The sequence below is a fragment of the Cetorhinus maximus genome, chromosome 9, assembly GCF_964194155.1.
Source record: "Cetorhinus maximus chromosome 9, sCetMax3.hap1.1, whole genome shotgun sequence".
Classification (NCBI taxonomy): domain Eukaryota; kingdom Metazoa; phylum Chordata; class Chondrichthyes; order Lamniformes; family Cetorhinidae; genus Cetorhinus; species Cetorhinus maximus.
This window is the reverse complement of record NC_135887.1, coordinates 109,200,881-109,228,830: the sequence shown is the minus strand read 5'-3', so window position 1 is coordinate 109,228,830 and position 27,950 is coordinate 109,200,881. Positions and strand designations below refer to the sequence as shown.

Genomic DNA, 27,950 nt, shown 5'->3' with positions numbered 1-27,950 from the left:
AAAAAAAGACAAGGCACTTGACATACAGTCACTAAGGGAAAGGGCCTGGCTACCTGGTCTGGCATCACGCTCACCCCCTCCGAGCACAGAACGGGTGGTGACACTCCCAACCCCGAACCTGGGCCCTTAGTTCAGGTCGGATTAGAGGGGCGAGGGCAAGCCAGGGCCAGGGGAGGAAAAGTAAGATCCCGAAGAGCTCGCACCCAATCAGCTGTTCCTGAAAGGACAGTCATGTCAGGGATTGGTCCGATTCCAAAAGGAGAGGGAAGTGCAGTGGTCTCTGTACCGGGTTGCTGGGGAGGCTCTACCCAGTTAGGTCCCGGGAAGCTGGGGGCCCTGGATTTTATATTCGGATATTTACGGTACCGGAAGTTACCTTCTTGCCGGGTGGAACTTCCGGGAGAAGCCGCGCGGACAGGGACCGGGAGTGAACCCGGAGCCGGCAGAGTCTGAGATTGAGCCGTAGTGACCGGGACTGAGGGCCCGGGATCCGACAGGCCGCAGCGTTCCTTTCAACCCAGGCTTCGGGCTACAGTAACCGGCACCATGCGGGACGTGAGCGGCTTCCTGCAGCAGCAGCAGAGCGGGGCCGGGGAGCTGGGCCCCGACTGGCAGCAAATGGAGGAGCTTTACAACAAGAAGTGAGAACCCGGAGCCGAGCGGGGCAGAGCCCCCACCCCCACCCCGCCTTCCCGCTGAGTCACCGCCCGGGCCCTCCGTCTAATCCAGGGCCTGTGTCTCTCTCTCTCTCTCTCAGGCCTCGCGGCCCTGACACTGGCCCAGGGACACCGAGAGGGTGATGGGCCGGGGGGGGGTGGGGAGGACCTGGGGAGATCTGGGGAGATCTGGGTGATGAGGGTGGGTGGCACGTGGGATATCTGGGGTGGGGGGGGGGGATTTGGGTGATGTGATCCGGGGGATCTGGGTGATGTGATCCGGGGGATCTATGGGGTTGGGGTGAGGGATTTGGGACACATCCACAGCAGTGAGGGGTTTAATTTAGTTAGTTTAGTTTAGTTCCCTGGGGAAGGTGCTGGCTGCTCCTGATGTCTCCGCTGTGTAATCCTGCTTTCTTTTTAACTACAGACTGTGGCACCAACTCACCGTCCGACTACAGAACTTTGTGCAAAACCCCTGCTTTGCCACAGGTGATGGCCTGATCAAGGTAGGTAATTTGGTCACATTATATCTTTCAATGCAAACAATTTAGTTTGCCTTTTCTACATTACATAATAAAACGTTTTCTTTTGCAGCTTTATGAGAATTTTATTAGTGAATTTGAACACAGGTAAGAAGTAAATTTTACTTATGCCTATAACTTAGAAAACGTACACTTGGAATTTAACAGCACCGAAGGAGGCCGTTCAGTCTTTGTATCAGCTCTGTGCTAGGGCAATTCCATACTAATCGCAGTCTGTGATGGTGCCTCTGTATATTCTCTTGCTTCAAGTACTTATACAGTTTTCCCATTGAGAAGCTTCACTTGTCTCTTCCTCACCCTCTTCTGTGTCAAACCATTCTGTACCCCAGCAACCATTGTGAACCAATTTCTCAATCTCTCTTTTCACTGTCAAAACTTGTCACAATTTAAAATGTTATTGAATTGCCTCTGACTTTCCCTGCTTCATGGGGAAGCAGTCCCAGTATCTCCAATCTGTCCTAACTTTAGTTTTCATCCCTGGTATCGTCCTAGTGAATCTATACTGTTTGCCCTCTGTGTTTTTAATCTGCTAGAGTCATAGAGACACTATGCGCAGAAAGAAACCATCAACTCCATGCCTCAGTCTCATTCCCCTGCTCTATTCCCAAAGCCCTGCAAGTTTATTTCCCTCCTTTCGGAATCATTGATCATTTCTATTTCCACTACTCTCGTAGGCAGTTGCCAGGTAAAAAGAAAATTCTTCCCCACATTTCTCTCTGCCCACGTCTCTTGTTGAAAGCCTTAAATGAGTGCTGAATGTTGTCTTAATGTCAAGGGCAGTCACTCTTAGCTCATCGAGTTCAGTTCATCTTTCAATGTTTGAACCAAAACTGTAATGAGGTCAGGAGCTGAGTGGCCCTGGTGGAACTGAAGATTGAGCAGGTTATTGCTGAGTAAGTGACACGTGATAGCACTGTCAATAACATCTTCCATCACTTTGATGGAGTGGTAATTGGTCAGATTGGATTTGTCCTGCTTTTGTGACAGGGCATACCTGGGCAATTGTCCACCTTGTCAGCTAGATACCAGTGTTGTAACTGTACTGGAACAGCTTGGCTAGCGGCATGGCTAGTTCTGAAGCACAGGTCTTCAAAACTATTGCTGGGATGGTGTCAGTATCCAGTGCCTTCAGCCATTTCTTGATATTACATGGAGTGAATGGAATTGGCTGAAGACTGGCATCTGTGGTGCTGGGGAGGAGGCTAAGATGGATCATCCATCCAGCACTTCTGGCTGATGATGGTTACAAATGCTTCAGCCTTGTCTTTTGTATGGATGTGCTGAGTTCTCCCTCATTAAGAATGGGAAATTTTGTGGAGCCAACTCCTCCAGCTGTTTAATTGTCCTCACCATTCACAACTGGATGTAGCAGGACTGCAGAGCTTTGATCAGACCTGTTGAGTGTGAGATCACTTAGCTCTGGAGGAACAGCTCCTCATCTTCCAATTAGGCACTTTACAGCCTTCTAGACTTAACATTGAGTTCAACAACTTCAGGCTGTGGACTCTCTCCTCCGTCTCTACTCCTTTTTTAATCCAATGTTTAAAATTATTCTAATTTTAACTTTATTTATTTATTTATTCAATTTTTAAAAAATCCCTTTTCCCCAAACCCAGGGCACATGTTACTTGTTTCTATGTTGTGCTTTCACAGAGTGCTCAGCCTTGTTCTGCTGTTAACACATTCTGCTACTGTCAGCACCTTCTTTAGTCCTTAGAATTAACATTAACACTCCTACTGTCTTGTGTCCATGATATCTTTGTCAATCTCTCCTTAGTCTCACCTATCCCTGACATCCTACGTTGCTTCACCTGCTGCACCCCCCCCCCCCCCCAATTAAGCAGTATAAAATCCATTACATCTCTACTTCTCTTTAGCTCTGAAGAAGAGTCATATGGACTCGAAATGTTAACTCAGTTTCTCCACAGATGCTGCCAGACCTGAGTTTTTCCAGCATTTTCTGTTCTTATTTTAGCTTTTTCTATCGCATGCTATTTCTGCTGTTTGACATGCACATAATCTGGTGTTGTAGCTTCAGATTGGTATCTATATTGAGGTATGCCTGATGCTGCTCCTGGCATACTCTCTTTCACTTCTTGTTGAACCAAGGTTGATCCCCTGGCCTGATGGTAATGGTAGAGTGAAGGATATTCCAGCCCATGATGTTACAGATTGTGGTGAATACAATTTGGCTGCTGCTGATGGCCCACCTCATGGATGCCCAATTTTGAGCTGCTTGATCAGTTCTGAAACTATCCCATTTAGCACAGTGATAGCGCCACAGTGCTTGATGGACAGTATGCTCTGTGTGAAGACGAGACTTTATCTTCACAAGAACTGTGCAATGGTCACTTCTACCAATACTGTAATGGAGAGATGCATCTGCAACAGATTGGTGACAGCAAGGTTAAACAGGTTTTTCCCTCTTGCTGGTTCCCTCATAACCTGCTGCAGGCCCAGTCTGACAGATATGCCTTTCAGGACTGGGCTGGCTCAATCACTATTTGTGCTACTGAGCCATTCTTGCTGATAGGCATTGAAGTCCCCCACCCAGAGTACATTCTATGCCCTTGCTACCCTCAGTGCTTTTTCCAGGCGGTTTCCAATATGGAGGCGTACTGATTCATCAGCTGGGGAGCAGGATGGTAGGTGGTAATCGGCAGTAGGTTTCCTTGCTCATGTTCGACTCAATGCCATGAGGGTTAGGGGGTTTGGAGTCAATGTTGCAGACTTTGGGGCCAATTCACTCCTGACTATAAAGCACTGTACCACCACCTCTGATGGTCTGTTCTGACAGTTGGACAAGACATAACCAGGGGTGGTGGTAGAGGATTCTGGGGCAATGGCTGTCCAAGGTATGACTTGGTGAGTATGACTATGTCAGGCTGTTGTTTGACTCATCTGTGGTACAGCTCTCCAAATTTTGGCACAAGTCTCTTGGTGTTAGTAAGGAGGATTTTACAGGGTTGACTGGGCAAGGTGTGCTGTTGTTTCTGGTGCCTAGGTCGATGCCGATTAGTCCGTCCAGTTTTCCCCTTTGACCTTTCCTTTGTGATTTGGCACAACTGAGTGGCTTGCGACCACTTTGGAGGGCAGTTAAGAGTCAGCAACATTGCTTTGGGCCTGGAGTCACAAGCAAGCCAGACTGGGTAAGAGTGGCAGATTTCCTTCCTAAAATGACATTAGACAATCCGGTAGTTTCATGGTCATTATTTCTAAAACTAACTTTTTTTTCTAGATGTATAAATTAATTTAACTTCCACCTGCTGCCTTGGTAAGATTTGAACTCATGTCCCCTGAGCATTAGTCAGTTCCTTTAGATTACTCATCCAGTATGTTGCCACTGTGCTTCTTCTTAATTTTGTTAACCAGCCTTTTTATATGTTGCTTCGTCAAATGCTTTGTTAAAATCCATATAGACATCATTGCTTTCCCTTCATGAACCTCCTGTTACTTCAGCAAAAAATTCAATTAGATTGGTCAAACACGATCTGTCTTTCTTTAATGAATTCAAACCTCTCCAGTGTCTGTTAATGTTTTCTGATTTGAGTGCTGCATTTCCCTGCATTACATTCACAAAAACTACTTCATTGGTTGTAAAGCTCTTTGTGACACCCTGAGCTTGTGAATGTGCTCAGACTCCTCAGAGGTATTTAACAGGAAATGGTGTTTCTACAGACAAAAAAAAAACTGACAAAATATGAAATGTTATGGCCTTGTGATTCCCAGTTGGAAAATCCATGATTTGTAGAGTGGGTGGAGGTGTGACTAGGAAAGGAGAAGCACATTTTGTTTAAATTTATGTTGCTACTTTAAATCAAAACTTCAGATTAAACCCTTTTACAATATATTGTTACAGGATTAACCCTCTGTCTCTTGTGGAGATTGTTCTACATGTTGTGCGACAAATGACAGGTGAGTCTGTAACTCCTGAGCATAGGAACAGGATGAGGCCATTCAGCCCCTCAAGCTTATTCTATAATTTAGTTAGATCATGGCCTATCTGACCACCAATTCTATCTTTCCCATATTGGCTCTATGTCCCTTGAAGCTCTTACCCAACACAAATCTATCGATCTCAACCTTGAAAGTTCCAGTTGACCCTCAGCATCAACAGATTTTTGGGCGAGTACAGTACTCACATTCCTATCTACCCCTGATAACCTTTGATTCTCTTGCCTAACAAGAATCTATCTACCACTGTCTTAAAAAATATCCAATGACCCTGCTTTCACTGCCATTTGAGTCAGAGAGTTCCAAAGACTCACAACCCTTAGAGAAAAAAAATTCTCCTCATCTCTGTCCTAAACGGACAACCCCTAATTTTAAAACAGTGCCCCCTAGTTCTGGACTCCACCACATGATGAAACATCCTTTCTATGTCCACCTTGCTGTTCAGGATCTTATATACTTCATTCAAGTCATCCCTCGCTCTTCTAAACTCCAGTGGAAACAAGCCCAGCCTGTCTAACCTTTCCTCATAAGACAACCCACTCATTCCAGCTCATTCTTCCTGCCAAAGTGAAGAATAAAAAAGCAGAGTATTACTTAAATAGAGAACAGCTGCAGAATTCCAAGGTGCAGAGGGATCTAGGTATTTGAGTGCATAAGTCACAAAAAGTTAGCGTGCAGGTACAGCAAGTAATTAAGGCGGTTAATGGAATGCTATCCTTTATTACAAGAAAAATTAAACATAAAAGTAAGGATGTTACGCTTCGGTTATAGAGACCATTGAGGAGACCACATCTCAAATACTGTGTGCAGTTATGGTCTCCTTATGGAGGATGTAAATGCATTGGAGGCGGTTCAGAGGAGGTTTACATATTTTCCCACATTAAACTCCAGTGGAGGCTGGGTCATTGCATTTTTCATTACTGAGTTAGAGTTTTGATAGACAAGGAAGTCAAGGGTGATGAGGGACAGACAGGAAAGTGGATTTGAGACCACAACCAGATCAGCCACGATCTTATCAAATGGCCTACTCCTGCTCATAAGTTCTCTGTTCCTAGGGAACAGAGTTTGTAATGGGGACCAAAGGTGATGGCTTTGGTCCTTCCAATGTTTATTTGGAGGAAATTTCTGCTCAACTAGTACTGGATATTTAAGAATTTCATGTTTCAAATGGTGAAATTAGCCAATCATGGATATGTTCAGTTGTTTGAAATCTTAGCTTTTATATTTATAACAAATCTGAGACTGGGCACCAAATGAATGACATAGGATTGAGGGCTGCTTGGATTAAAACCTTCAAACCAAGTGCAGCTTGTGAGGTCCTGACTAATCACCTCTTTAACAATCACCACTGTTTGTTTCCACTCCTCTGGTTTAGTCGTCTTTGAATTTTCTGGAGCTGGAGCAGTTGGATATGTCCTAATTGATTTCCACAGCGAAAAGAATGTCTGTAGATTAACATGAGCAGGCGTTCAAGAGCCAAGGCTCAGACTGAGTTGGGGCCGACAGCAATTACTAGCTCAGGACTAGGAACACTGGGCCCAAACATATTATGGGATGTGAGGAGTGGGCACTCATTTTTTAGACAAGGAAATAACTTTAAATAGCTTGCTGCCCCCACTAAACTAGTGGAGGGGAGTGAGTTAACCATCTGCACCCTATTAAAGACAGTGAGGTCTTGAGGCCAGCCTATAGGAAGTGTATACTCTTTTGAGCAAACCAATTAGAACAAATGAACAAAACAAGGACAAAAAAGGCAGCCCCTCAAAGGGATACCGCAAAAAGAAAGACAAAATCTTAAAGGAAACTTATAAAGTTCAAGTTAAAATGTGATTAAGGGGTTCAATAAAGCACCCCAGTCCTCTGGTGCCTATCAGGCACGCAAGTATAAGAAGTATATATTGGTCCCTATAAACTGTAATTAAATTATTAATCAGTCTTCACGTGTCCTTGATGATTGATATGCCTCATGTTTAATTGCAGATCCTAATGTGGCCCTAACATTTTTGGAAAAAACAAAAGAAAAGGTGAGTGCTTTTTGTTGTGTTGCACTGGTTTTATTCATTTTAATTTCTTTATTCAATTTATTTTTCACATGCTTTCATTGATTTAGGTCAAATCCAGTGATGAGGCAGTAATTCTCTGCAAAACAGCTATTGGTGCTCTGAAATTAAATGTTGGAGATCTGCCAGTGACGAAGGTAAAGCATGATTTGCACTAAGAATCTTTGTTTTCATGTCTTTGTACAGAGAGCATTTCCGTATGCAGTGAGGTTAAATCATCATATTTCTGAAGTTGGAATTTCAACTTAATATATATGTAGACGGAACTGTGAAGCGGTACAATATGAGTAAGGTACTAAATCTTACGTTCAGCTGCGTAACCTAAGAACAAAAGAAATAGGAGCAGGAGTAGACCATGTGGCCCCTCGAGCTTGCTCCACCTTTTAATACAATCCTGGCCGATTATCAGCCTTAACTCCACTTTCTCGCTGCTGTCAATACCCTGAAGGAGTTCATGGGACATTTCATGGAACACTGTCATCAGTACTGGGGCAGGAAGGAACTGTTGGGCTCCACCTGAACTGGGCTGGGACCTGGCTCCTAGTGGAAAGGGCAAATAGGGTGGTCACAAGGACTTTAAACTAGTAAATTGAGGGGAGGGCTCAGTTGAAAACAGTATAAATAATAAATCAAAAAAAAAGGGAGGGGAAATGGAGCAACAGTCCAAAATTGTGCTCTAGACGCTACAGGTAAAGGGAAAATTATAAGATGTAAAGTAATTAAAGCACGAAAGAGAAGTTTTAACGTAAAGTAAAACGTTAGAGCAGAATGACATGCTTGGGTGTATGACCCAAATAAGTGTTCTTTATACAAACTCAATAGTATAAGCAACAAATTGAATGAATTGCAGGCATAAATTCAACTTGAACGGTATGGCATGGTAGCCATTATCGCAACTCAGCTACAGGACTGGGAACTAATGATACCAGATTATAAGATCTACAAGAAAGATAGGTAGAAGGGAAGAGTAGCCTTGGTGATTAAGGCTAAAATCACTTCAGTGGTAAGAGCGGTTGCAATGACAGGCAAGCAGGCATGGAGACTTTACAGGTAGAATTAAAAAAATAGAAAAACATTTAACCTTGTAAAGGGATTGTGTATAGTCCTCCTGATAGTAGCTTTGAAGTGGTAGATTGTATAAATTGGAGTTTGGACAAGCAGGTAGCAAAGGCAGGGTGGTTTTAATGGGGGATTTTAAAGAAAATAGGAAGAACATAGGAGTAGGCCATTCGCCCCCCCGAGCTTGCTCTGCCATTCAATTAGAATGGCCCAATCTGTAACTTTCATATAGTTTGGGATAAGCAAACTAGCATATCAGAAACATGGTGATTTTTTTCATATAAAAATAGAAAATGCTGTAAATACTCAGGTGAGGCAGCATCTATGCAGAGAGAAACAGAGCTAACATGTCAGATCTGTGACCTTTCATCAGAACTGGGAAAAGCCAGAAATGTAACAGGTTTTAAACAAGTGAGAGTGGGGAGTGTAAGAAAAAACAAAAAAAGGTCTGTGATAGAGTGGAGGGTAGGACAAATTAAATACGAACACATGAATTAGGAGCAGAAGTAGGCCACTTGGGGCCTCGAGCCTGCTCCGCCATTCAACAAGATCATGGCTGATCAGATTGTACCCTTAACTGCACATTCCTGCCAATCCCAAGAACATTTCACCCTCTTGCTTATGAAGAATCTATCTACGACTGCCTTAAAAATATTCAAACACTCTGCACCACCTTTTAAGGAAGAGTGTTCCAAAGACTCACTAAATCAGAGAAATAATTCCTCTTCATCCGTCTTAAATGGGGGACCCCCTTATTTTTCAACAGTGACTCCCTAGTTCTGGGTTTTCCCACAAACTGAAACATCCTTTCCACATCCACCCTTATAAGATCCTGAGGGGTCTTGAGTTTCAATCAAGTCACCTCTTACTCTTCTAAACTCCAGCAGATACAAACCTAGTCTGTCTAACCTTTCCTCATGAGACAACAGTCCCATTCTGGGTATTAGTCTAGTAATTTCTTCTGAAGTGCTTCCAATGCATTTACATCCTTAAATTAGGAGACCAATACTGTATACAGTACTCCAGAAGTGGTCTCACCAATGCCCTGTATAACTGAATAACCCTGTATTCAATTCCCCAACAATAACATTCTATTAACTTTCTTAATTACCTGCTGCACCTGCAATCTAACCCTTTGACATTCATACACTAGGACACTCAGATCCTCCTGCATCTTGGAGCTCTGCAATATCTCACCATTTTGATAATATGCCTTTTTTTATTCGTCTTGCCAAAATGGACAGTCTCTCATTTTCCCACATTATACTCCATTTGCCAGATCTTTGCCCACTCGCATAACCTATCTATATCTATTTGTAGCCTCCTTATATCCTCTTCACAACTTACTTTCCTACCTATTTTTGTATCATCAAATTTAGCAACCATATCTTTGATCCCTTCATCCAAGTCATTAATAGAAATTGTAAAAAGTTGAGGCCCCAGCACTGATCCCTGTGGCGCACCACTCATTTCATCTTGTCAACCAGAAGATGACCTAATTATGCCTACTGTGCCCTGTTAGACAGCCAATCTTTTATCCATGCCAGTATGTTACCCCCTACATCATGAGCTTTTATTTTCCACAGTAACCCTTGATGTGGCACCTTATCAAATGCCTTCTGGAAATTTAAACACAGCACATCCACCAGTTCCCCTTTATCCACAGTACGTGTTGCTTCTTCAAAGAACTCCAATAAATGATTTCCTTCCCTGAAAACCATGTTGTCTCTGCCTGATTAGTTTGACTTTATCTGAGTGCCCTGTTATGTCACCTTTAATAATAGCTTCTAACATTTTCCCATATAAGCTAACTGGCTGGTAGTTTCCCGGCTCTGTTCCTCCTCTGTCCTCTTTTTTTGAATGTAGGAGTTCCACTCGCTATCTCCCAATTGAATGGAACCTTCCCTATATCTAGGAAACTTTAGAAAATTAAAACCAACGCATCAACTATCTCACTAGTTACCTATTTTAAGACCCTAGGACGAAATCCATCAGGATCTGGGGACTTGTCAGCCCACAACTCCAACAATTTGCTCAGTACCACTTCTCTGGTGATTGTAATTTCCTTGAGCTCCTCCCTCCCAGTTCCTAATTTACAGCTATTTCTGGGATGTTACTAGTATCCTCCATAGTGAAGACTGATGCAGAATGCCTGTTCAATTCATCTGCTATCTCCTTATTTTCCGTTATTAATTCCCCACTTTCTATAGGACCAACGCTCACTTTGTTAACTCTTTTGTTATTTAAATAGCTATAGAAACCCTTACTACCTGTCTTCATATTTCTAGCTAGCTTTCTCTCGTACACTAATTTTTCGCTCCTCATTAATCTTTTAGTCATTCTTTGCTGATTTTTATATTCTGTCCAATCTTCTGGCCTGCCACCCATCCTTGCACAATTATATGCTTTTTTTAAAAGTTTGATACTACCTTTAACTTTTTTTTTAGTTAACCACAGATGGTGGCACCTCCCCTTGGAATTTTTCTTTCTCATTGGAATGTATCTATTCTGTGTATTCTGAAGTATTCCTTTAAATGTCTGCCACTGCATCTTTGTTGACCTGTCCCTTAACCAAATTTTCTAGTTCACTTTAGCTCTGCTTTCATGCCCACATAATTGCCCTTATTTAAGTTTAAAATGCTAGCCTTGTACCCACTCTTCTCCTCCTCAAGCTGAATGTAAAATTCAATCATATTATGATTGCTGCTACCTAGGGGCTATGAGGTAATTAATTAAGCCTATTACGTTGCACAGTATCAGGTCTAGTATAGCCTCTCTAGTTGTTTCCAGAACATACAATGTTTGCAGGATAGTTCCTTAGAAAAGTATGAATTCTTCATCTAGGTTGCCTTTGCCTATCTGATTCTTCCAGTCTTTATGTAGATTAAAATCCCCCATGATTATCGCCTTACCTTTCTGACAAGTTCCCATTGTTTGTTTCTTTACACTCTGTCCTACCTACCATATGGTTACTGTTAGAGGGCTTGTACACCACTCCCGCAATTGACTTCTTGCCTTTATCATTTCTCTTCTCCACCCAAACTGCTTCTATATCCTGGCTTCCTGAACTTAGACCATCCCTCCCTATTGTGCTAATACCATCACTAATTAACAGAGCCACCCCTCCGCCTTTTCCTAACTTCTTGTCCTTCCTAAATATCATGTACCCTTCAATATTCAGGTCCCAATCTATGTCACCCTGTCGCCATGTCTCTATAATGGCTATCAGATCATACTTATTTATTTCTATTTGAGCTATCAAATGATGAGAGGCCGAGTAAATTGGGCCTATACGCTCTGGAGTGTAAAAGAATGAAAGGTGACCTCATTCAAACATAAAAGATTCTGAAGGGACTTGACAGGATAGGCACAGAGGATGCTTCCCCTCGCTGGAGAATCTACAAAATGGGGTTACAGTCTCAGGATAAGGGGCTGATCATTTAGGACTGAGATGAGGAGAAATTTATTAATTCAAAGGGTGGTGAATCCTTGGAATTATCTACGCCAGACGATTTGGATGCTCCATCTTTCAATATAGTTCAGGCTGAGGGAGACAGATTTTTGGTCTATCAGGGAATCAAGGGATATGGGGAGTGGGTTGATAAATGGAGGTGAGGCTAGTGGTCAACTGTGATCATATTGAAGGTGGAGCAGGCTCAAGGGGTCACATGGCCTACTGCTACACCTATTTATTATGTTCTTAAATGACAAGAATTGGTGGTGCAAGGCCAAAGGCAGTGGTAATGGAATAAGTAAAATAAGTGTCTAAAGGAAGTGCGAATGGCAGAATGATGAACAGCTACTGAAAGCAAAAGCAAGACTAAAACCAAAACATGAGAAAGGAAACAAAATTGAAGTAGAGAGAGATTGCATTCTGAAATTGTTGAACTTGATATTAAGTCTGGAAAGCTGTAAGGTGCGAAAAACCAAACGATGAGGTGCTGTTCCTTGAGATTGCATTGGACCAAACACTACAGGAGGCAGACCACAGTATGAGAGCAAGATGGAGAGCTAAAATGACAAATCATCAGAAATTCTAGTCCATACTTACAGACTGAACGGCTATGTTGTGCAAAGCGGCCCTGAGCAGTGAATACAGTATACTATATTGAAAGTAGTGCACTTAAATTGCTTTTTCACCTGGAAGGATTGTTTGGGACCTTGTATGCTGAGGAGATAAACGGTCAGGTGTTGCATCTTCTGAACTTGCATTGAAAGGTATTGTGAGAAAGGGAGGGGATGTTGGGGTGATTGCATAGTGGGCTAAACTGTCACAGAGGGAATGGTCCCTTTGGCTCTTGTATTCATCAATTTACAAGTTTTTCTGTGCAGGTTTTCTGCAATAATATCTTAGAACCAACAGGGGGCAGGCAATATTAAATTTCGTAGTGTATAATGAGCCACACAACCTAATGGTGTGTGAACATTTATTAAATAGCGATTACAATATGATCGAGTTCTGCATAGTGTTTGAATGGGGGAAACGTGGAACAGCCACTAAGGTTTGTTATGACCAATGCAATTGGTACAGCTGAGTTATTTAAAAATCCCAGAGGGAAACTTTAAACAACTGTCATAACCTATAATTTTAATTGTTATGTTTGAGATGCGACTCAATTCAGGAATCAGACCACCAGTTCTCGAGGTTTTACATTAAACTACATGAAACATTTTATTAATTTACACAGGTCAAAATATATATACGCATGGCTACAAATTACTACTATCATAACTTTTGACAAATTCCCAAACTAATCTCCATTAAGACAACAGCAACCCATAGACAACCAAACACCAGGCAAAGCATTTTCACCTTACGATTGCAAAATGAGGTTCTTTCACTTTGGTTCCTATGGAGAGAGTTGGAGGCTTGTAGCTGCCTCTGCTTTGCACACCCAAAAACTGCTGAAGTTATACCTACCAGTCCCATTGAATGCTAATTCTCATTGTATCAACAACCTCTTTGAACTCTACCTTTTAACAATGAAACCCCTTTTGTAGTACCAATTTTATTAGTAATATAAACATATTGCTTGGTAGCTGCTAGATAGGCATCAAGTTTCCATCCCACTTCTTGAATGCTGTATATTCAAAAAATGCAAATGCATGCTGTCTCTCTTACATATCAAAACTAGTACCCTTCAAAGCACCCAGACTAGCTGGCTTTAATCCAATTAAGACACCCGCAGACTAAATCTCTATTTTAAAGGAAAAATATTTTCCAAAATATTCTATACATTAGCTTCATGACAGGATCTAGATTTAGGTAAGGCTTACTTCACTGCAATGGGGCAGACTCTATCCACCATAAACTGGGCCAATCTGTTAATATAGAAACTAGGAGCAGGAGTAGGCCATTTGGCCCCTCGAGCCTGCTCCACCATTCAATATGATCATGGCTGATCCTCTATCTCAATGCCATATTCCTGCTTTTTCTCCATACCCCTTGATGCCTCTAATATCCAAAAAAATTATCAATTTCTTTCTTGAATATACTCAGTGACCCAGCCTCCAAAGCCTTCTGTGTAGAGAATTCCACAGATTGACCACCCTCTGAGTGACAATTTTTTCCTCATCTCAGTACTAAATGGCCTGCCCTGTATCCTGAGACTGTGGCCCCTGGTTCTAGACTCCCCAACCAGGGGAAGCATCCTCCCAGCGACCAGTCTGCCTAGCCCTGTTAGAATTTTATACGTTTCAATCAAATCCTCTCTCATCCTTCTAAACTCTAGTGAATACAGACCCAGTTGAACCAATCTCTCTTCATACGACAGTCCTGCCATCCTTGGTATCAGCCTGGTGAACCTTTGCTGCACTCCCACTATGGCAAGTATATCCTTCCTTAGGTAGGGAGACCAAAACTGCGCGCAATATTCCAGATGTGGTCTCATCAAGGCCCTTTATAACTGCGATAAGATATCCCTACTTCTGAACTCAAATCCTCTTGCAATGAAGGCCAACATACCATTTGCCTTCCTAATTGCTTGCTGCACCTGCCTATTTACTTTCATTGACTGGTGTACAAGGACACTCAGATTCCTTTGTACATCCACATTTCCCAATATATCGCCATGTAAATAATACTCGGCCTTTCTGTTTTTCACACCGAAGCGTATAATTTCACATTTATCCACGTTATACTGCATCTGCCGTGTGTTTGCCCACACACACAACTTGTCTAAATCCCCTGCAGCTTCTTTGCATCCTCCTCATAACCCTGCCCAGTTTTGTTCATCAGCAAACTTGGAAATATTGTATTTGGTTCCCTCATCCAAGTCATTTATATATATATCATGAATAGCTGGGTCCCAAGCACTGATCCCTGCGATACACCACTAGTCTGCCACCCTGAAAAAGACCCATTTATTCTCATTCTCTGTCTCCAGTCTGTTAACCAATTCTCAATCCATGCCAGTATATTACCCCCAATCCAATGTGTTTTAATTTTGCCCACTGGCCTCTCATATGGGACCTTATCAAAAGCCTTCTTGAAATCCAAATACCACATCCACTGCTTCTCCATTATCTACTCTACTACTTACATCCTCAAAAAACTCCATTAGATTAGTTAAGCATGATTTCTCTGTCATAAACCCATGCTGACTTTGTCTAATCCTGTTAATGCTTTCCAAGTGTTCTGTTATCATGTCTTTTATAATAGACTGTAATATTTTCCCCACTGCTGATGTTAGGCCAACTGGTCTGTAATTCTGTTTTTTCTTTCCCTCCTTTTTTAAATAATAGGGTTACATTTGCTAACCTCCAATCTGTAAGAACTGCTCCAGAGTCTATAGAATTTTGGAAGATGACCACCAATACACCCAGTATTTCCAGGGCCGCTTCCTTTAGTACTCTGGAATGTAGATTATCAGTTCCTGGGGATTTTTCAGCGTTTAACCCCATTAGTTTCTCTAGCACCATTTTTTTTACTAATACTGATTTTCTTCAATTCTTCCCTCTAACTAGACCCTTGGTTCCCTAACATTTCTGGGAAATTATTTGTCCTCTTTTGTGATGACAGAACCAAAATATGTGTTCAATTCTTTTGCCATTTCTTTGTTCCCGGTTTCTGACTGTAAAGGACCTATGTTTGTCTTCGCTAATCTTTTTCTCTTCACATATTTATAGAAGCTTTTACAGTCAGTTTTTATGTTCCTTGCAAGTTTACTCTCATGCTCCATTTTCCCTTTCTTGACAATTTTTTGTCCACTTCTGCTGAATTCTAAACTGCTCCCAATCCGCAGGCTTGCTGCTTTTTCTGGCAATTTTATATGTCTCCACTTTAGATCTAATACTATCCCTAACTTCTTTTGCAAGCCATGATTGAGCTACCTTTCCTGTTTTACTTTTGCACCAGACAGGAATGAGTAATTGTTGTAATTCATGCGTACATTCCTTAAATATCAGCCATTGCCTATCCACTGTCAACTTTTTTAGTAAGGTTCCCCAATCCATCAATGCCAACTCGCGCCTCATTGTTCCCTTTATTTAGATTCAGGACCCTAGTTTTGGATTCAATTTCTTCACTCTCCATCCTAATGAACAATTCTACCATTTTATGGTTGCTCTTCCCCAAGAGACCCTGCACAAGATTGTTAATTAACCCTTTCTCATTGCACAATACCCAGCCTAGGATAGACTGCTCTCTGGTTGGTTGCTTAACTAAAAAACCATCACGTGTATGCTCCAAGAAATCCTCCTCCACAGTGTTATTGCTAGTTTGGTTTGTCCAATCTATATGTAGGTTAAAGTCACCCATGATTATAGTTGTGCCCTAATTGCATGTGTCTCTAATTTCCTGCTTAATGCCTTCCCTTGCACCTCCATTACTGTTTGGGGGCCGATAGACAACCTCCACCAATGTTTTCTTCCCCTTGGTGTTTCTTATTCAGATTCCACATCATGATTTTCCGAGCCAATATCCTTCCTCACTATTGCATTGATTTCCTCCTTTACTAACAACTCTACCCCACCTCCTCTCCCTATTTGTCTGTCCTTCCTAAATATTGAATACCCCTGGATGTTCAGTTCCCATCCTTGGTCACCCATAATTGTCTCCATAATTGCAACTTTATCATAACTGTTTGAGTGAGACGACAAAAAATCAGTGAGAGGGGTTTGGAAAATAAAGCAATGTGCTACAAGAACAGTTTATATCCCTAGGGGGCAGGAGCTCTACTTGCCAGAAAAGAAACCCATGGAGAACTAAAGAGGTAAGAGACAACATAAAACTAAAAGAAAATGCATACAAAAATGCCAAAAACAGTGCAGACCCTTGAGAAAAATATAAAGAACAGCAATGAGTGACAAAACAGGTCATAAGAGCTACAAAAATCCTCAACTAAGAAGGGTGACAGTGGGAAAATCAGGTAATTAAAATTGGAAATTGCTTGAAGCGATAATTAAGGATAGGGTGACAATACTGATTAGAGAGCCAGCATTGGTTTGTAAAGGGTAGGTCTTGGCTGACATATCTGAATGTTTTGATTGAAGTGCTGTATTGGGGAATGTCTATTGATCTTATTTATAAGAACTTCCAAAAGGCATTTGATAAAGTCCCTTGTAAGAGATTGTTAGCTAAAGTTGATTGCACAATATTTTCCTGGTCAGGAAATTGGCTGAATGGCCAAAGCAAAGGAAACAGAGTAGGGATAATGGGCAGGATGACTAACAAAATGAGACTGGTGTCCTGCGAGTATCTGCACCATATTTATTAACGGCTTGGATGATGGGATAGAGAGCCACATAACCAAATTTGATGACAGAAGGATGGGTGGTATTGTAAGCAATGTAGACGGAAGCATAAAGTTACAAAGAGACATTGATCAATTAAGTGAAATAACAAAACTGACATTGCAATGTAGGCAAGCGTGAAGCCATCCACTTTGGACATAAAAAGGATAGAACATGATGCTACTTAATTGAGGGAAAAGACAGAAACAGTAGGGGCACAAAGAAACTTGGGGTTCCAGTTAAATAGATCATTACAATGTCATGAACAAGTACAGAAAATAATTGAGAAGACAAATGGAATGCTACCCTTTGTATCCACTTCACAAGAGTACAAGGAGGGAGAGATCCTGCTTCAGCAACACAAAACCCTGATTAGACCACACCTGGAGAACTGTGAGCAGTTCTGGGTACTACACCATAGGAAGGATATGTTGGCCTTGAATGGGATGCAGTGTAGATTTATTAGAATGATACCAGGACATCAAAGGTTAAATTACACAAATTAGGGTTCTGTTTCTTGGAATTTAGAAGGCTAGGGGGGGTGATTCAAGATATTAAGGGGAACAACAGGGATTGATAGAAAAACTATTTTCACTGGTTAGGGTGTAAGACCAGGAGGCAGAGTCTTCAAGGGGGAGGCGTGGGCATAGTGGTATTGTTGCTGGACTAATAAGCTGGAGACCCAGGATATTGCTCTGGGGACCCGGGTTTGAATCCCACCACGGCAGATGGTGGAATTTGAATTCAATAAAAATCTGGAAATCAGGGCCTTGTCAACCCTGCATCCTCCTTACTAACATCTGGTGCCAAAATTGGGAGAGTTTTCTCATAGGCTCGTCAAGCACCAGCCTGACATAGTCATCCTCACAGAATCCTATCTTGCAGATAAGGATCCAGCAGAGGTGGCCCAGTGGGACAGGACTCCGAACTCCATGAAGTCTCAGGTCAAACATGGGCTGATTGCCACGTACCACCTTCTCTCAGCTGATGAATCGGTGCTCCTCCATGTTGAGGGTGGCACAGAATGTACTCCATGTCCACCACCAAGTGGCTCGGTAGCACCACTACTGACCAAGCTGGCTGAGTACTAAAGGACATTGCTGCGAGTCTGGGTCTGCAGCAGGTGGTGAGGGAACATACTTGAGCTCATCCTCACCAACCTGCCTGCTGCAAGTGCATCTGTCCATGATAGTACCTGTAGGAGTGACCACCGAACAGTCGTTGTGGAGACGAACTCCCGCCTTCACATTGAGGATACCCTCCATTGTGTTGTGTGGCACTACCACTGTGCTAAATGGCATAGATTTCGAAAAGATCTAGCAATTCAAGGCTGGGCACCCATGAGGCACTGTGGGCCAATGCAGCAGCAGAATTGTGACTCGAACAGAATCTGTAACCTCATGGCCTGGGATTTCACCCACTTTATCATTACCATCAAGCCAGGGGATCAACCCAGGGCATGCCAGGAGCAACACTAGGCATACCTAAAAATGAGGTGTCAGCCTGGTGGAGCTACAACACAGGACTACTTGGGTGCCAAACAGCATAAGCAGCAAGTGACAGACAGAGCAAAGCCATTCCAGAACCAATGGGTTAGATCTAAGCTCTGCAGTCCTGCCACATCCAGTCGTGAATGATGGTGGACAATTAAACAACTCACTGGAGGAGGAGGCTCCACAAATATCCCCATCCTCAATGATGAGGGAGCGCAGCACATCAGTGCAAAAGTAAGGCTACATTTGCTACAATCTTCAGCCAGAAGTGCCGAGTGGATGATCCATCTCCACCTCCTCTGGAGGTCCCCAGCATCACAGATGCCAGTCTTCACCCAATTCGATTTACTCCACGTGATATCAAGAAATGGCTGAAGGCACTGTATAGTGCAAAGGCTATGGGCCTTGACAATATTCTGAGAAAAGCACTCAAGACTTTTACTCCAGAACTTGCCGTGCCCCTAGCCAAGCTGTTCCATACAACTGCAGCACTGACATCTACCCAGCTATGTGGAAAATTGCCCAGGTATGTCCTGTACACACAAAGGACAAATCCAACCAGGCTAATTAGTCTTTTCGATCATCAGTAAAGTGATGGAAGGGGTCATCAACAGTGCTATTAAGCAACATTTGCTTCGCAATAACCTGCTCACTGATGCCCAGTTTGGATTTCGCCAGAGCCACTCAGCTCCTGACCTCATTATAGCCTTGGTTCAAACGTGGACAAAAGAGCTGAACTCCCGAGGTGAGGTGAGAGTGACTGCCCTTGACAGCAAGGCAGCATTTGATCAAGTGTGGTATCAAGGAGCCCTAGCAGAACTGGAGCTAATGGGAATCAGGGGGAAAACTCTCCACTGCTTGGAGTCATACCTAGCACAAAGGAAGATGGTTGTGGTTGTTGGAGGTCAGTCATCTCAGCTCCAGGACATCACTGCAGGAGTTCCTCAGGGTAATGTCCTCGGCCCACCCACCTTCAGCGGCTTCATCAATGACCTTCCTTCCATCATAAGGTTAGAACTGGGGATATTCACACAATGTTCACCATTCATGACTCCTCAGATACTGAAGCAGTTTATGTCCAAATGCAGCAAGACCTGGACAATATCCAGGCTTGGGCTGACAATTGGCAAGTAACATTCGTGCCACACAAGTGCCAGGCAATGACCATCTCCAACAAGAGAGAATCTAATCATTGCCCCTTGATATTCAATGGCATCACCATTACTGAATCCCATACTATCAACATCCTGGGGATTACCATTAACCAGAAACTGAACTGGACTTGCCATATAAATACTCACCACCTGACTCCCCACTTGCCTGGATGAGTGCAGCTCCCAAACACTTAAGAAGCTTCACACCGTCCAGGACAAAGCAGCCCGCTTGATTGGCACCACATCCACAAACATTCACTCCCTCCTCCACCGACGCAAAGTAGCAGCAGCGTGCATCATCGACAAGATGCAATGCAGGAATTCACCAAGGCTTCTTAGACAGCACTTTCCAAACCCACAACCATTACCATCTAGAAGGGCAAGGGCAGCAGATAAATGGGAACACCATCACCTGGAAGTTCCCCTCCAAGTCACTCACCATCCTGACTTGGAAATATACCGGCGTTCCTTCACTGTCGCTGGGTCAAAATCCTGGAGCTCCCTTCCTAACAGCACTGTGGGTGTACCTACACCACATGGACTGCAGCGGTTCAAGAAGGCACCTCACCACCACCACCTCATGGGCAACTAGGGATGGGCAATAAATGCTGGCCTAGCCAGCGAAGCCCACATCCCGTGAATGAATAAAAAGAAATTTAGAGCCAGATCTTTCAGGAGTGAACTTGGGGGCAAAAGACTTCAGATAAAGGGTGGTAGAAGGTGGAACTTTCTTCAGCAAAAAGCAGTTGTTGCTAGATCAGTTAATTTTATATCTCAGATTGATAGATTTTTGTTATCAGAAGGAATTAATGGCCAGGGGGCAAAAGCATGTATATGGAGATAAGTCACAGATCAGCCATGATCTTTTGGAACAGTGTTGGCCAGACACGCACTGCTGGGAATTGAGGAATATCATGGGGAAGCACTTCTGGGAATTGAGGAATATCATGGGGAAACACCTCAGAGATACTAGTTATTGGTTGCACAGCATCCAGATCCTGGGCTTAGTGCCACATTCTGGAAACAGAATGTTATGAAACTAGAGCAGTGAAAATTTGTGCTCTTATTAATGACTTTATTGACCTGATGCATAAAGGCACCTGAGTTATAGATTAGAGGGGAGAGAGGAAGCTGTGCAGGATACCCATAGGTCAATGATCAGAAAGGACACCAGAGCAAATGGGGAATTTTACATAAGTCATCAAAGGTAATGTACATCGGTTCATCTCTATGTGTATGAAGTATGTGTTAATATCTGGAATACAAAACAAAGCTACTGATAGAAAAGTGTTTGATGTAAAATTTATCACTGAAAGTAAGTCTGAGAGAAATAATTCAGGAATTTCAGCAAAATGCAGACTGGGAGATGGGACTGGAGGGAAAGTTGGAAATGATTAATAGGATATTCTGGGAATGGTAATGCAGTTGTTACCAGACTAGCAACTCTTGAGGTGCTGTTCGATGTCTTCCTGCCTCTATCAGAAGTTGCAGGACTCGAACTCTGCTCCAGCCATTTCCTGGGAAGGGGAGGGGGAGACCTCAGACAATCTTTGGGCGGTGGAGACATAAGCTCCAACTCTGAATATGAGCAGGCAACCTGCTGAGTATGAGGTAAGTGTGTTTTATTCAGTGTTATTTTGTAACATTTGCCAAATTTGGAGTACTGAGCTCCACATCCTCCTGTTGTCAAAAGTTAAATCTTAAATGAACAAAGCTGGCCAAATTTATTTCTTTATCGTATCCCTATTCCTGTATGGTTTTAGTTCCAGGAAGGATGTAATCGTGTTGAGAAGAATAACTTGATCTTTTGTCAATTTTCTTCCAGAAAACAATTGAGGAAGTGGATGAGATGCTGATGAACCTTCCTGGGGTAACATCCGTTCACGGACGCTTTTATGATCTGTCCAGCAAGTATTACCAGATAGTTGGAAATCACGCTTCTTACTATAAAGATGCCCTGCGTTTCTTGGGCTGCATTGATATCAAAGATTTGCCAGGTAACTAATAGCATTAAAAATGCTTCTCAGCCAAGTCGTGCTTGGCCCTTTCCAGTATTTCTTACACAGATGTTTGTGCGACAAACAGCTTCAGCCACGTCTCTTCATCTCTTATTGCCCAATACAGTGACAGCCATCCAATTCCTTCTTGCTGTCACCTTTTTTTTTGTAACTTGGAGTCCTGTGAATTCCAACTCTGCCCATGTAATGGCACACTGAGAACTGGTTACATTTGTTCAGGTTCCCATTTAACATTCACAGAAAAATATATTTAAGTACCATATCTTTCTCCAGGGGGTCAGCTGGGGCTCAGTAGGTAGCAATCCTGTCTCCAACCAGACTGTGATGAGCTCAAGTCCCACTTCAGAGTCAAGAGTGCATAATCCAGCCTGACACTCCAGGGCAGTGCCGAGGGAGCACTGCGTCACCAGAAAGTCTACCCTTTGGACAGGGCATTGAACTAAGGTCTCAGTAACGATTGACCTTTATTTTAAACATTTAGAATGAGGAGAGGCCATTTGCTCATTGTGCCTGTACTGGGAAAAGCTTGGTAATTAGTATCACCCCCCCACTCTCTGCTTTTACAACCCCCTTTTGAAAGTTGCTATTGAATCTACTTCCACCGCCCTTTCTGGCAGTGCATTCCAGATCACAACTTGCTGTATAAAAGATGTCTTCAATCTCGTCTTTTATTCTTCTGTCAATCCCTTTCAATCGTGTCCTCTGGTTATTGACTCTACTGCCACTAAAAACTGTTCCTCCATTTTTTCCTCTGTCAAAATCCTTCATGATTTTGTGTACGCTGTTGCGAGTAGAAGAAACCCAGCTTCTCCATATTCAAAGCATAGATTTTAAATCTTTTCAGATTTTCAACTATTCACAGTAGCTGTCTCTGTTTCACTGTAAGGTACACTGGAGAAGCATTGGCCCTTTTTCCCTTATTTGTCATCATGAGCTTTTATTCTTTTTCTCCTTGTCCCTAGTCTTGAGGGAAATTGAGTGAAATATTTAATTTCAATTTTAATATTTTATTTTCAAGAATTTCTTCCTGAATTGTTTCACTCCTCACATTGGCCTATTCCAAAGGCCTGAGCCTTAGCCTGAGAAATAGTTTGAGGTTTTAGCTTCGCCTTTTCAGGTTTTATTCTGTGAAATTGTTCTTACAGTTTTATGCCTTTGGGTTTAGAGGTTGTTTCAGCACCAAATACTTCACAGGGAGGCAACACCTCCACCTTGTTGATTTGCCACATGATGTCATGTTGACTGGCTAAGGTTTTGATTTTGTATTTCTGATTCAGTTGCTGAGCATCAGGAGAGAGCTTTCACTCTTGGGTTGGCTGGGCTTTTAGGTGAAGGTGTTTACAACTTTGGAGAACTTGTGAGTATCTTTGTGATACTGAGTGTTTACTTGCTTGATTACTTTGTGAAATTGTACCTAATGCTGGGAGCTTGCTGTCCCTTTCAGTTAATGCATCCTGTGCTGGAGTCTCTCCGGACCACAGATAAACAGTGGCTGATCGACACTTTGCACGCCTTCAACAGTGGCAATGTGGAGAAGTTTCAAGCTCTCAAGGCATCTTGGGGGCAGCAGGTAAATAGTTTGCTGGGAGGGGAGGAGAGCCAGGATTGGGTGGGGGGAGGTGTGGGGTGGATAATGTGGGACAGGGTGTAGGGATGGGTATGGGGTAGATGGGAGTGCACGGAGAGACCGAGAAAGGGAGGCACACGGCAGAGCAGAGTGAGTGTGGGACGAGAAGAGGGGAGAGAGCAAGTGAGGCAAGTTTTGGAGGGCAGAGAGAGAGTGGAACAAGGTTGGGGGCTGAGGGCAAGAGAGTGGGACAAGGTATTTGCGAATAGAAAATGGTTTCCAGTGGTGTTCCACAGGGCTCAGTGTTGGGGCCCCTGCAGTTTGTTGTACATATAAATGATTTAAACTTAAATATGGGAGGCATCATTGGGAAATTTGCAGATGACACAAAAATTGGCCATGTAATTGATAGGGAAGAGGATAGCTGTTGACTCCAGAATGATATCAATGGTTTGGTTGATTGGGTGGAGAAGTGGCAAATGGGATTCAATCTGGGAAAAGTCTGAGATAATGCATTTGGGATGGGCAAACAAAGCAAGGGAATTCTCAATCAATGGGAAGTTATTGAGAAGGCTTGAAGTGAGACACCTTGGAGTACATGTCCACAGGTCCTTGAAGGTGGCAGGCCAGGTGGATAAGTTGGTCAAGAAAGCATATGGAATGCTTTCCTTTATTGGGCGAGGTATTGAATACAAAAACAGGGATGTAACGATGGAACTGTATAAATGCTGGTTAGACCACAGCTGGAATTTTTTGTGCAGTTCTGGTCGTCACATTACATGAAGGATATAATTTGCTCTGGGGAGAGTGCAGACAAAATTTACAAGAATGTTGCCAGGGCTTGAAAATTGAAGCTATGAGAAGAGATTGGATAGTCTAGTGTTGTTTTCCTTAGAACAGAGGAGGCTAAGGGGTGACCTAATTGAGGTGTACAAAATTATGAGGGGCCTAGATAGGGTAGACAGGAAAGACTTGGTTCTCCTAGCTGAGAGGTCAATTACTGGGGGCATAGCTTTAAGGTGATTGGTAGAAGGATTAGAGGAGACATGAGAAAAAAAACTTTCACCCAGAGGGTAGTGGACATCTGGAATTCACTGTCTAAGTTGGTAGTTGAGGCTGAAATGCTCAGTTCATTTAAAAGGTACCTGGGTCTGCAAGGCTGCGGACTAGGTGCTGGAAAGTGGGATTAAAATGAGCGACTAGTTTCCTTTTTATCTTTTGGGCTGTGCAGGCATGATAGGCTGAATGGCCTCTGTCTGCACTGTAACTTTTCTACGGTTCTAAGTTTGGGAGCCGAAGGCAAGAGAGTGGGACATGTGGTTGACTTGGTTGGGGTGGGGTCAGTGATAGAGATGTCTAATTTTGTTCTGTCATGTAATTTCAGCCTGACCTGAGAGCCAATGAACTGCGGCTGATGCAGAAAATCCAACTCCTTTGCCTGATGGAGGTTTGTGAATTTCCTGTCTCATGTTCTAAGCAATTTCTCATCACCCAACTCTCTCTCAAGATTTATAGTAGGCTCTACTGTCTTCTGCTAACTTCCTGCCTCATTGACTCTTCACTAGATTTTAACTAAACTCTTAAGTCTAGTCTGCCTCAAATTTCCGGCTGAAATGGGGTTCTTGCTGAGGTCTGTATATATAAGCTGCATATTCACCCTGCTGCTTAGACCAATGCTTGCAGTCGGTGAAGTGTATCTCACAGCCTTAACTCTTTGTGAAGGAGTTTCTCCTGCTCCTTGCTCTCTCTATCTTGCATTTAATCTCATGCATAAATTGCCCTTGAGTCCAACTTTGTTCCTTCTTTTATAACCAATTTTTAATCCAGTTTGCTATCTTCCCCTTAATGCCATACCCCTTGATCTGCCATATTAATGCCCCATGTGGTACCTTGTCAAAAGCTTTCCTAAAGTCTGTGTACACCGCATCCACTGCACTTCTCCATTGATCATGTCTGATTCCTCCTGGAATTGGTCTCTTTTGGAATGCGGGTTGGCTGTTTCTAAATAATATTTTAGTCGCTGGGCTGGATCCTTTGAATTTCGGACCACTTCTTATTCATCTCATGAAATGCCAATGTTTTTTTTCCCTTGCTTTAGATGACTTTCACCCGTCCAGCCAATCACCGGCAGCTGACGTTTAAGGAGATTTCTCAGATTGCAAAGGTTCCTGTTAGTGAGGTGAGCTCCTTTCATGTGACTACATTTGCGCTAACAGTTGCAACATTTAAAATGTAGTATCTTGTAGAAAATCACTACCAAAATATAGGAAGTTCTGTTTGCAGATGCTTTGTGCGATGGCTTCAATTATGTATTTTCCGCTCCCAAGTTCCAGCCCATTGAGACCCATGAGATTCTCTCCCACTATCTCCCTTCACTTTCCCCAGCCCATGCACCACCCCGCCTGCTCACTCCCCGTTTTTGTGATTTCTTGTGTGTACAAGTGGCTCAGTAATCGGAATGCAGAGTAGCTTGAGCTTGCTTGTGTCCTGTGGAATAGTTACAGTTGCTGTTGTTGATCTGACAGGTGGAGCTTCTAGTGATGAAAGCACTTTCTGTAGGTCTGGTGAAGGGCAGCATCGATGAGGTGGATGAGCGCGTTCACATGACGTGGGTTCAACCCCGAGTGTTGGATCTTCAGCAGGTAAACACTGAGCCTTAAGTTGGGGAATTTCTGAGGTTGTTGGAGAATGTTTCAGTAATTAGTAGGTGTGTGATCACTGAGTGATGGCATTTTCCAATCACTTTGATTCCTTGAAACAATTAACTTGATTTCAGGTGAAAGGTTTTTCCATTACTAATCTTCTGACCTGAACTGCTTACTGATTGTACTATTTATTGTCTTTGCACTGTTAGTGCCATGATTGGCTATTAACACAAGCTCAGTGCATTAACCACTGCCTCTCGTTGTTGCAGATTAAAGGAATGAAAGAGAGGTTGGACTGCTGGTGCGAGGATGTGAAGAATGTGGCATTACTTGTGGAACATCAGGCACAGGATATCCTAACCTAACCGCTGCGCACTCTGGAGTAACTCAACTGGCTTTTTTTAAAATTAGTGATAGAAATTTCAGTGGCTCATTTTCAGAAATGAGCTGTATTTTAATGTCTTGGGACAGGGGGAGTGGCTTCACTTTCTGTACTTTCATATCACAAACAGTACTAGCTTTGAGTACTCTCTCATGGTTTATAACGCTATCAAAGGAACAAAATTCCACGCTTCAAAGCGGTGTGGGCCTTGACTTTGCCCTTTTGCTCATTTAGCAGTTTGTCTCCCTGCACGTCAGGAACTTCTCATTAATTATAGCTAATTAAACTCGTCCAGATTCCTGTCTGTACAAGACTGTCTGGGAGAGATGTTGGTGTAGTGGTAACGTCACTGGGCTAGTAATCCAGAGGCTCAGGCTCTGGGGTATGGGTTCAATTCCCACCGCTGTAGCTGGTGGAATTTAAATTTAGTTAATAAATCTGGAATATAAAATTAGCCTCAGTAATGGTGACCAAGAAACCAAGACTGTCTGCCCACCGACTGCAAGCAGTCCCAGGAGTTGGTTTCACTGATTACTTTTTTTAAATTGCAATGTGCAAAGTGAGATCACAGAAATTGCAGAGGTTACACTTAAAGCTGATTGACAAACTGATTCTTGTAGTTAGCGAGCACCTAAAGAAGCTTGATGACTGTTTTGATTCATGCAATCACATCTGTGGGGAAGGTGGTTCCTCTTGCCTTCGCAGTCTTTCTCTGTGGTTGTGACTATCTTGATCTTTCTGGTATCCCCGTCACTCCGCGCTGTAGCTGTCTGTATGCCCACACGTAATGCCTTGTAACAGTTATGTTACTGAACCAGTAACCCAGAGGCCTGATCTAATAATTGAGAGGTCATGAGTTCAAATCCCATCAGGGAATTTGAATTCAGGTTTGAGAAACGTGATCTCTGTAAAAGTGACCATGAAGTTGTCAGGTTGTCAAATCCCAACTGTTTCATTAACGTCCTTTAGGAAGCCTGCCGTCTTTACCAGGCATAAGTCTAATATGTGACCCCAGTCCCATGTCAACTCCTTGGTCTGTACAAGGGCTCTTTTAAGACAAGTGACAAATTCAGCTGTGTCAAACCTGCTGCTGCAATGGTTCAAGAAGGCCCACCACCACCACAAAGCAATTAGGGATGGTAAATAAATGCTGGCCTTGCCAGCGGCACCCACATCCTGAGGATGAATGAAAATAACTGTCACTAGTGTTGTGATCTGCAGGAAGCAGAGTGTTTATCTGGGACTTGTATGCTGCCTAATCAAGTAGAGGCGCTGCAAATGGGTAAATTTCTCTGCAGTTCCACGTAATGGCTGTACTCCTGCCTGTCCCTTTTTTAAAGCATTTTTTAGTTAGGATTAATGAAGTTATTTCTGAAATCACAGGACATGAGACATGACCATTTTACAAGAATATTTAAGATGGAATAAAAGTGTTTAAAAATGTCCACTTGTGTTTATTATTGGAAGAAACTATTATTAATGTGTGGAATTCTCGATTTAAGCCACCTCTATTTGGGCAGAGATTTCTTTGGGGAGAAGAGTAACTAACTTTGCTTGCACTACTCCTGATACGGGGCTGTGTTAGTTTGGAATATCAGAATAAGCAACAATCTGTCCCTGGTACTCTGAGCTTGGTGATGTTTTCTTCTAGTTTGTAATATTCTCCCACGGTTTCAATATTCTG

At 42.8% G+C, this 27,950-nt stretch overlaps 1 protein-coding gene across 1 annotated transcript; it reads left to right on the top strand.

Annotated features, from left to right (window-relative positions):
* The first annotated feature begins 375 nt into the window (after positions 1–375).
* On the top strand, positions 376–27,711 carry LOC144684905 (26S proteasome non-ATPase regulatory subunit 13-like). Its single transcript, XM_078549308.1, has 13 exons — positions 376–641; positions 1,087–1,165; positions 1,254–1,288; positions 5,061–5,116; positions 7,136–7,179; positions 7,266–7,352; positions 21,480–21,651; positions 22,950–23,029; positions 23,117–23,242; positions 24,624–24,686; positions 25,338–25,418; positions 25,765–25,881; positions 26,154–27,711. The coding sequence occupies exons 1-13, from the start codon at positions 547–549 to the stop codon at positions 26,247–26,249; spliced, it is 1,131 nt and encodes a 376-aa protein (XP_078405434.1). The 5' UTR covers positions 376–546; the 3' UTR covers positions 26,250–27,711.
* The last annotated feature ends 239 nt before the right edge of the window (positions 27,712–27,950 follow it).

Excerpts from the sequence above, each read along its gene's own strand:
- LOC144684905 (XM_078549308.1), top strand. The coding sequence starts at position 547 with ATGCGGGACGTGAGCGGCTTCCTGCAGCAGCAGCAGAGCGGGGCCGGG. Across the intron at positions 7,180-7,265 it reads TGGAAAAAACAAAAGAAAAG|GTCAAATCCAGTGATGAGGC; the intron begins GTGAGTGCTTTT and ends TCATTGATTTAG. Across the intron at positions 23,030-23,116 it reads TTTACAACTTTGGAGAACTT|TTAATGCATCCTGTGCTGGA; the intron begins GTGAGTATCTTT and ends TGTCCCTTTCAG.